The sequence below is a fragment of the Engraulis encrasicolus genome, chromosome 11 (assembly GCF_034702125.1).
Source record: "Engraulis encrasicolus isolate BLACKSEA-1 chromosome 11, IST_EnEncr_1.0, whole genome shotgun sequence".
NCBI classification, from domain to species: Eukaryota; Metazoa; Chordata; class Actinopteri; order Clupeiformes; family Engraulidae; genus Engraulis; species Engraulis encrasicolus.
Genome location: NC_085867.1, coordinates 28,750,674 through 28,759,719, shown reverse-complemented (window position 1 = coordinate 28,759,719; position 9,046 = coordinate 28,750,674). Strand labels below are relative to the sequence as shown.

Genomic DNA, 9,046 nt, shown 5'->3' with positions numbered 1-9,046 from the left:
ACTCCTTAAGCAAAAGGTACACTATGTAAGATTTGTAGTTGTTCATTTCCAGAATCCATGCTACTCATTACCCATGTTACCTTTTTCATGAATACTTACCACCACCATCAAATTCAAAGTATTCACTATGACTGGAAATATTGCACTTTTCATACATGAAAAGGGGGGTCTTCTCCATGGTCTGCCATTTTGAATTTCCAGAAATAGCTATTTTTAGCTGCAAAAATGACTGTACTTGGGCCATACAAGAAAATATTGTTTTTTTTACTTGGTAAACTTTCATGAAAAGGTCAAATTTGGCAATAGGCAACCCAGTTTCAATGAACAGTATAGTTGCAGTACCTTTTTTGACCATTTCCTGCACAGTGTACCTTTAAGCAAATGTTATGGTGTGCTGTTGGCCAGGTAAGTATGGGATGCTATGGGATAGTCATTTTGGGGAATTCTCATTTCTAATAGACCTGAAGTTTTTTCTTCTGTCTTCACTTAAATTCAGATGGAACCTTCCAGCATACAATTCCCCATACTGTACAATTAAACACTACTCAATGTCCATTAAGGCTGCATAAAAACACACATATCTGCCACTGTGAGTTGGTGATTAACTTTTTTTAATCGATTAATGTTTTCAGTAGATTAATTCACCTCCCAATTGTAAACATTAGCTACAGGTTACTTACATCATTATAGACATTAGTTGTTACTTATGATTTTAACTGCGGGTTACTGGTTGGACAAAATAACTAAGACACCTGTCATTTTAGTGTGGGAAGTTTCATGGCTCAAGTGGACCAGCCAATCTTCATGAACGGCAGTTTTGCTAAAAATTTTGCAATGCACACAGCATTATGGGTGACATGCCAGAGTTCAAAAAGGAGAAATTCTTGGTACGTGTGTAACTGTTGCATCTTTGATCGAGACAGTAAGTCTTTGTGATGTATCAAGAGCCACAGTATCCAAGGTAATGTCTGCATACCACCAAGAACCACATCCAACAGGATTAACTGTGGAAGCAAGAGGAACTAAATTACACTAAAATGACAGGTATCTCAGTTATTTTGTCCAACCCCTGTATGTCATTGTGTAGACATTAGCTTTGGGTTACATACCTGCCGTACTTGTCCACCAGTCTCCCGGCTCCGAGAGCGCCCATCAGGCCACCGACACAGAAGATGGACACCACAAAGGACCAGATGATTGACAGTTGCCATGGCGGCAGGTTGAGGCCGTACCGCTCGGTACAGGTGACGTTGATCAGCTCCTTAATGTACTGAGCAACAACATGCACAGGTGCCCAGGTGAGGTGGAACAGACATGATTATATCATACATGGCATATAATATGACTACAAACAGGTTCATAAATGGCCTTTTCCCCCACCAGCAAAAAGGGCTAGCAGATGATAATCTTACGGTACCAGCCAAACACACACTCACTAATGGATTATGTTGGTCTTCTCCACTTTATTGTTTTTTTGGTGGGTGGTTAGCACCGGTAAGACATGAAAACTACTATCACCCCTGGTGACCACATACAGCCAATATGATCCCAAGTGGGCTATCCGGACCAATAACGTAATTGTGAAACATCGCAATATTGCAGGTAGCGCAAATAGCAATTAGAATCACCTTGCTAGTTGGTGGCAAGTGGAACTCCTGGCTGTTATTTTAATATGCCTTTGATCGTGAAGCATTTGTAGATTATCATGTCAACAAGGACTACATTGTGATAAAAAACATTAACAAAAATAACTTTCAAAAAGGGCATTTTTGTACAGTACCACCACTTCATCCCTATATGTGTACGCCTATGCCCCCAGGCCTTATGTTTGACACCCCTCACAACAAGAGTTTGGTAGCCTATATCCAGGGGCCAAATTTGGCCCGCAGAGCCATTTTATTTGGCCCACAAGATCATTTCAAATGTGTAGTTGGCCCACATAAAGTATAAATATGTAAAAATTATGACTCACTTGAAGCCAACATTTTGTGCATAACAAGAATTATGAGTAGGTCCAGACTAGTGTAACAGCACATACTAACACATAGAAGTATACAATAGTATTTAGTACATACAGTATGATGGGAATGCTATTTGCCTAGCATGTGTACTGTATGGACAATTTCAGAGTATTCTTGTATAAATATTGAGGGACTTCGTCCCAGATTTAGACTTAGCCCACTGTGAATTTTAAGTTTGACACCCCTGCCCTATATGGTTTAACATCTAGCCGTCTCTCTTGGGTCATCATGTAATGCAGGGGTGCCCAACCTTTTTTTAACCAAGATCTACTTTTGAAGTTGATGGTCTGCCGTGATCTACCAAGTCAAATTTAAGGATGTCGGTGTGAAAATTTAAGATCACCATTTCTAAATCACCATTATTATGAACAAAATGTTTTTAGTAGGCCACTATAGCCGTATCTTTTCAGTGTATTTTTAAAGTGTGTTGAATAGCCTATGTTTATGTATGCAGAGATCATTTCAGTCATACACAAGTCATAAACAACTGAAACAATTTCAAAATGATAAACATTTGTTATATAAAATACATATGTAGGCACAAAGGCCCTATTTCTAAAATATGATGAAGCATCATGCCTTCAGTGGTACAAATTAAAAAGGGATCAGAAATTCACCATTTGTTATGAGTAAATAGTAGGCTAGTTAAGTTCACTTTACTATGAGAGAGAGAGAGAGAGAGAGAGAGAGAGAGAGAGAGAGAGAGAGAGAGAGAGACTCATTGGACTTCTTCTATGAAGGTTTTTTTTCAGCTCTCTGGGACAGTAGCACAGCAAAGGCTTTCTATTGTGAGTTTGGCCAATCGTTTTGTCCACAACTGGAGCAATAAACAGCACATTTCCCTTACACGCGGCACGCGATGTAAACGCAGTTAGCGATGATGCATGCGACTAGCGATTTGGACGAAGATTCTCGCACATCGCCGCGTCATAACGCATCGTTGCGCACATGTTCTGTTACTAGGTGCGATCGAGTTGTCATCAACGCATGAATGCGCATTTAGACAGCAATGCACCCTGGATGAAAATGCTGCATGACGGTTAGATTTCCTGTCAAACTTCGAAATTTCGTCGACGTTGCGTTGACGAGGTGACATGTCACATGGTGTAAAACTATCGCGGGATGAATGCGGCTGCAGACAGATCTTGCAACCTCTGCAGTTGCTTATCCCCTTCAATGCTCGTCTGTGGACTGCCTCCGAGGTCACACGCCCATCAACTGGTTGGTCAACAACTCACTCACCTGTGTATATGGGTCTTGTCTCACACCTCTACACAAGTTTGCGCAGGTCCCCACTTCAGCTCCACATGTCACCTCGTCAACGCAACGTCGACGAAATTTCGAAGTTTGTCAGGAAATCTAACCGTCATGCAGCATTTTCCATCCAGGGTGCATTGCTGTCTAAATGCGCATACATGCGTTGACACATCTCGAATGCACCTAATATTTTCCCCGTCACATTACATGTCTCGCGATCGACTGCCACTCCCCTCGAGATCGACTGGTAGCTCGCGATCGACTGGTTGGGCACCCCTGATGTAATGATTAGACAACTGGGTGCTCAAGCTAAGAAACCACCACCCAAACCAGCCTATTGTAAAGAGCATGGAGGTACAGGTACAGTATAAGACCTGGAGAGTGAATAAGTCCCGCCCCCAGTCATTTCAATGGGAAATGCTAGGCTAGTGAATTGGGCCAAAATTGAACGAATTTTTCAGCTTGCAAAATTGTTCCATGGAGCTCATTTCCGGGACCAGTTTACTCAGGCAATTACGTGCCACGTTACTGACTGACGTAAGGTTGGCCAGAAAGCTATTTGGAAGACAGGCATTGGATGCATGGAGGTATTATAAGGTGCCCAACCACAGACCTATATAGGTCTGTGTGCCCAACACTAAAGTTGTGCATGTGCTGTGCACCCACCAATCATCATGAGCGGAGTGGTCCCGGGTATGATGTGAATTGGTGAAAAGCGACGAGGAAGTGCCTTGCTAATCGGTGAAGCTAACCAGCCAAATCCTGACCCCCTGGTATAGAGGGCCGCCGCGGACAATTTTTGCCGGGCCCAGGACAAAGTCATCTGAAAGGGCCCCTATGCATCTTTTACCAACCCACCCCACACCGCAGCTTTCTTCTCCCACGTCACTCCTCCCCATACGGCTGGGATGTCAAATTCAGGTCCGGGCGTTATTTTATCTTGCCCACAGAGATCATTTCAAATTGGCCCGCATATACCTTACATTATTATTTCCTCCTCCCAGTTTGAAAGCCCACCTGGGAAACTCCCATTGTCATTGTGACACACCCCTCCACACCACACAGTGCCCACAACAGAATTGCATTTATGCTTCAATCCCCCCAGTCTCACAAGTCTGATGCCCAAACCTATGCCAGGCTTCCTGCTAAATTAAAAGGCACCCCCCCAAACAGCCCACTGTACCTTCACCATAGCTACAAGACAAGGGACATTTCACTTTCTCTCACTCAGTTCCAGTGATAGACAAAATTGATTCATTTGTTACAATCTGTGGCTGCTGGTCACATATTCCTAAACAACTTAGTTTAACAGTCCAATTCAGCCAGCTGGTTTCATAATCACCTGCTTGAATTGGACAGGTGAAACAATGTTGTTTGGAATATGTGTCACTTGATTGTAACTAAGGAATCAATTGTAGGCTACTCATCACTGTACCTTCACAAAATTCCCAACTTGCAAACTTACAGTGGACGGGGAGTTGAGCACGGATATTTGGAAGCCGTACTGGAAAGTGCCGCCGATGCCGGTGATGAAAATAGCTGCGGCGAGGAGAGGACTCTGCCGCTGCCGAGTCAACACACAACACAAAGCCAACTGTCAGACACAGACTAAGGCCCTGTTCAGTCAAGACCTATTTATAGATATGTTCATAAGTGAACATTTTGTGGGCTATGTTTGGGCTTTTCATTTTCAACAACTTTCAACTCTATTGTCCCCAAAAGGGGCGATTAAAAGTGCAGCAAGGCAACATAAACACATAGGCCTACAGTATAAACAACAACAGATAACACAGGACAGACATAAAGTGCAATTGGTCATCTACACAGAATATACTTTTTTTTGCTTTTTGCATCTTTCCTATGAACTCCCTCCTTATCTCTCTCACTTTCTCTACACCACCCCTAATGAAAGCTGTCTTCTCTCATTAAGGCACGTTTTTGAGTCTTTTGACAGCCATGCCACATGCTATGCAACAGCTGCATGCAAAAGAGAAACGGAAATGGAGAAATGGCCACTTACCAGCTGTTTGAGGGCAGAGGCCATGCTGATGGCCGGCTGCTGGTCCCTCCAATCCCACTCTCTTGCCTCTGTCTCTCTCTAGTCTGTTAGCTACACATCCCTACAGAGCCCAAGTCCAAATATCTAACCCGGAGGGTGAAGAGTAACTGCTTCTCCATTCAAATCAGGCAGAAGTGCAAATGCAAATATAACATCAACAAACACCCATTCCAAGGTGACCGGCTGTCCTCCCTGACATGATACAATTATCTAATTTGGAGTCCTGTCACAGACAGCCATTCACTGTGTGTAGTGTCTTCAAGAGCTGCAGTCCACTGGCCCTCCCCCATCCAGGGTTGCCAGATGACGCTGATGATTTCCAGCCCAAAAATTGCTCAAAACCCACAAAACCCACAAAATCCCGCCCAATTCTATTGATTTCTATGACAAAAATTGGGCGGGTTTTTCTGCTAAATGCCATTTTTTCCCGCACAAGGCCATCCTAAGCAGCCCAATTGGGCGGGAAACAGCCCAATCTGGCAACACTGCCCCCATCTCCTCATCTTGGGCTGTCTCCACAAGTGTTTCTCAGCATGCCCTCTACAGTACGTCCTGTATGTGCTCTCTAAAGGGAAACTTTGGGGGCCGTTGACAAGGATAATGCAGAGAGAGGGGATTCTTAGTTGCCATTGGGGGGGTTGCATTCGTCTATTGTATATATTTTTCTAGTACCATAGGGAACGTTGGAAGGTTAGAGCTATTATAGTCTTTCCCTAATCATGTGCAAGGATTTTTTGATAAAACAACACCTCCGTTGCATCTCTGAAGGCGTGGTTTTATTATTTTCTTTAAATTGCACATGATTGGGACAAGTCATAACCTTTGCACACTGCACAGCAGTCACTTAGTGCCAACGGAAGTAAAACATTCATGCTATTCATGATTTGGCGAAACAGGCCTGCAAAACAGACCTCCATGACATCCATGACTAAGCACACACTGGATGACCAAAAGACAAGACAGGCGGCGGCAGGCTTTTTGAAAAATGATTGCCTTTAGACACACGCACGCACGCACGCACGCACGCACGCACGCACGCACGCACGCACGCACGCACGCACGCACGCACGCACGCACGCACGCACTGATGTGGCCATAACATTTGGGCACTTGGGCACAGGGGGAGACCATTCTCTTGTCACCTCTCAAGCTCCCTCACCCCCCACACTTGACAACGGCTCTGGGAACGACCCTGAAGATCACTTTTCAGCCGGCTCCGATCTCCCCCACTCTGAACCCCCCATTCACAGCGACACTCCACCCTGTGTCAAATACATGGACACTGCCATCCACCCTTCCCCCAGCTCTGCCTATGGTCTCCACTCCCACCATCTACAACTCTGCCATAGCACCCCCACTGATGGACACAGCAGGCCCACCAACCCCTACTGCCTCTACCCCCCGCTCCAGCCCCTCACCTCTGCCACTGGTAACAACCATTTTTCACATTCTTTATCTTTACTTTTTTTTCCCCTCCCTGACTATTCCTGTGTTATTTGTGTCTTGAAATGTCCATGTGGGCATTCGTTTATTTGTGTATTTATGTGTATATATATTTGTTATATACAGTATTGTGTATATATTGTGTATATATATTTCCCCCTGGGGATTGATAAAGTTACTCTACTACTCTACTACTTCTACATTCAGATCTGATGACTGCCTCTAACTAGAATGCTATTAAAGGTGCACAGTGTAATATTTTTTGAAGTCTATTTCCAGAATTCATGCTGCCCAGTCACAAATGTTACCTTTTACATGAATACTTACCACCAACACCAAATTGTAAGTATTTATGACTGGGAAAATTGCACTTTTCATACATGAAAAGGAGGATCTTCTCCATGGTCCGCCATTTTGCATTTAGAAAGAGATTTTTGGCTGAAAAACCTACTGTACTTAAGTTATACTCATAAATATTGGTTTATCATTTAGAAAATATTCATGGAAAGATCAAATTTGGTAATAGGCAGCATAGTTTCAATGAGCTGTATAGTTGCAGTACCCATTCTGGTCACATTCTACACATTGTACATTCTTAAGTTTATTTTTATGAAGAGTTTTAGTTTACTTGAGGTGATAAGGGGACATGAAACATGCTACGGAGAGTGCAGCTTTTGGAGGACTTTCCCCCATTCAACATCCCGATTGCAAATGGCAAAACGACCTTTGAATTGTGGTTTGAATAAAACTTCTATCTGCAATTTAACGTCTTGCCTCGCATGCATCGCAAGGCCACAATCAACTCTTGAGAATATCTTATATTTATTAAGAACATGACCAGTAGCAGTGCCAAAGATTTCACTGTGGGGACAATCGAATCTTAGCTGCCATCTCATTTGTCTCTCCAGCATTCCACGGACGTGTCAGCCTCCTTCCTCTAGTCTCGAGACGGCACCCTGGTGCGGCGGTGGGCCCACAACTGGACATTGGACACTTGGGACTCTGGACATTCGAACTGGTACTACTGTGGGCCTGCCCGCGCTGCCTCTGGGCTAGAACGTTTAGATTGAAGGACTTGAATAAATATTGGACTAAAATGTGAAACTGGTGTCCTGGCTTGTTTGTGGGTGTGCAGTTACTCCTCAGGGTAGTGGTGGCGCCATACAGTGCCATGAGAAAGTTTGGGCACCCTTTTGGAAAATCATTGCATCGGTTTATATCTCGTTGAGCTTTTAAAATAGCAACTTCCTTTTAACATATGTTAAACTGTAGGGAAAGAGAAACATTTCAGCAGTGGAGGATTTTTCATAGGTGTTATAGAAAGAGTTGCATGTGGATTTAAACAAAAATATGCGTGTGCATAAATATGGGCACCCAAAAGAAGGTATACCGTTAATATGAAGTAGAGCTCACCTTTGCTGATCTAATGGCCTTTGGATACTTGCTATACAAGAAGACAAGTTCCAACTGCCTGGTGCTACTGAATAGTTACCAATTATTCTATCCAGAACCCCTCTAATTCAGTCAGGTTACTCATCTGTCTTCTTTAGACATCCTGGTTCAAATAAATTCATTATTTTTTTAATGATGGTGATATCTCAAGATTGGTATGACCATTTCAAGACATTGTACTTGTTGTTTTGCATTAACTCATTGTTGAATTTGAATCAGCGCAGTGCAAACACGGTCCTGCTGGAAAGTCCAAACTCTGCTCAGATCTAATTTTGTGACTGAACATTCTTTCGAAAAATATGCTATTTGAAAGGAATTAGTGAGGCCCTTAACTGTAATAAGTTTTACAGTGTGTATACTATCCACGCAGACCTATAGTAGGGTGTGTTTTAGACCAGAGGTCATAGAATTTATGGGTGCATTTTTTGCCATGTCCACCTCCCATTGTTAAAGTCAAATAACTCTAGCTCAGTCTCATCTGACCACACTATGATTTCCCAAAATGCTTTTAGCTTGTCCAGATAAGCTCTCTGCATAAGTTTAACGACTTATTTTTGATGGATACACAGGAAAGCCTTTTTTGCATCACCTATCCAATGAGCTTTTGCCTTGTGAAAAGTACACGTGGAAGGACCCATGTCTAAGTCTGCACTATCAGCAGCTATGGTCTTGTAATTCTATGGAGGTGTTCTGTAGTGTGCCTGTTACCATTCTTACCATCCTTTAGCCATGCCCTTTTAACTATTTTTCAACAAACTGCAGTTTGTTCAGAGCCCACCATATTCCACTCTCCAAGACAGAACTTAGGACAAGC

The 9,046-nt window shown here is 43.2% G+C and overlaps 1 protein-coding gene across 1 annotated transcript in view; it reads right to left on the bottom strand.

The window, feature by feature from the left end:
* The window catches only part of slc2a11l (solute carrier family 2 member 11, like), a 17,794-nt gene extending 12,444 nt beyond the window's left edge, over positions 1–5,350 (bottom strand). Inside the window, exons 1-3 of the mRNA XM_063210362.1 lie at positions 5,299–5,350; positions 4,744–4,842; positions 1,110–1,270 (exon numbers count right to left, since the gene is read on the bottom strand). Coding sequence (XP_063066432.1) covers positions 1,110–1,270; positions 4,744–4,842; positions 5,299–5,322 — 284 coding nt within the window. The 5' untranslated portion in view covers positions 5,323–5,350. The remainder of the gene's footprint in view (positions 1–1,109; positions 1,271–4,743; positions 4,843–5,298) is intronic.
* Between the last annotated feature and the right edge of the window lie 3,696 nt (positions 5,351–9,046).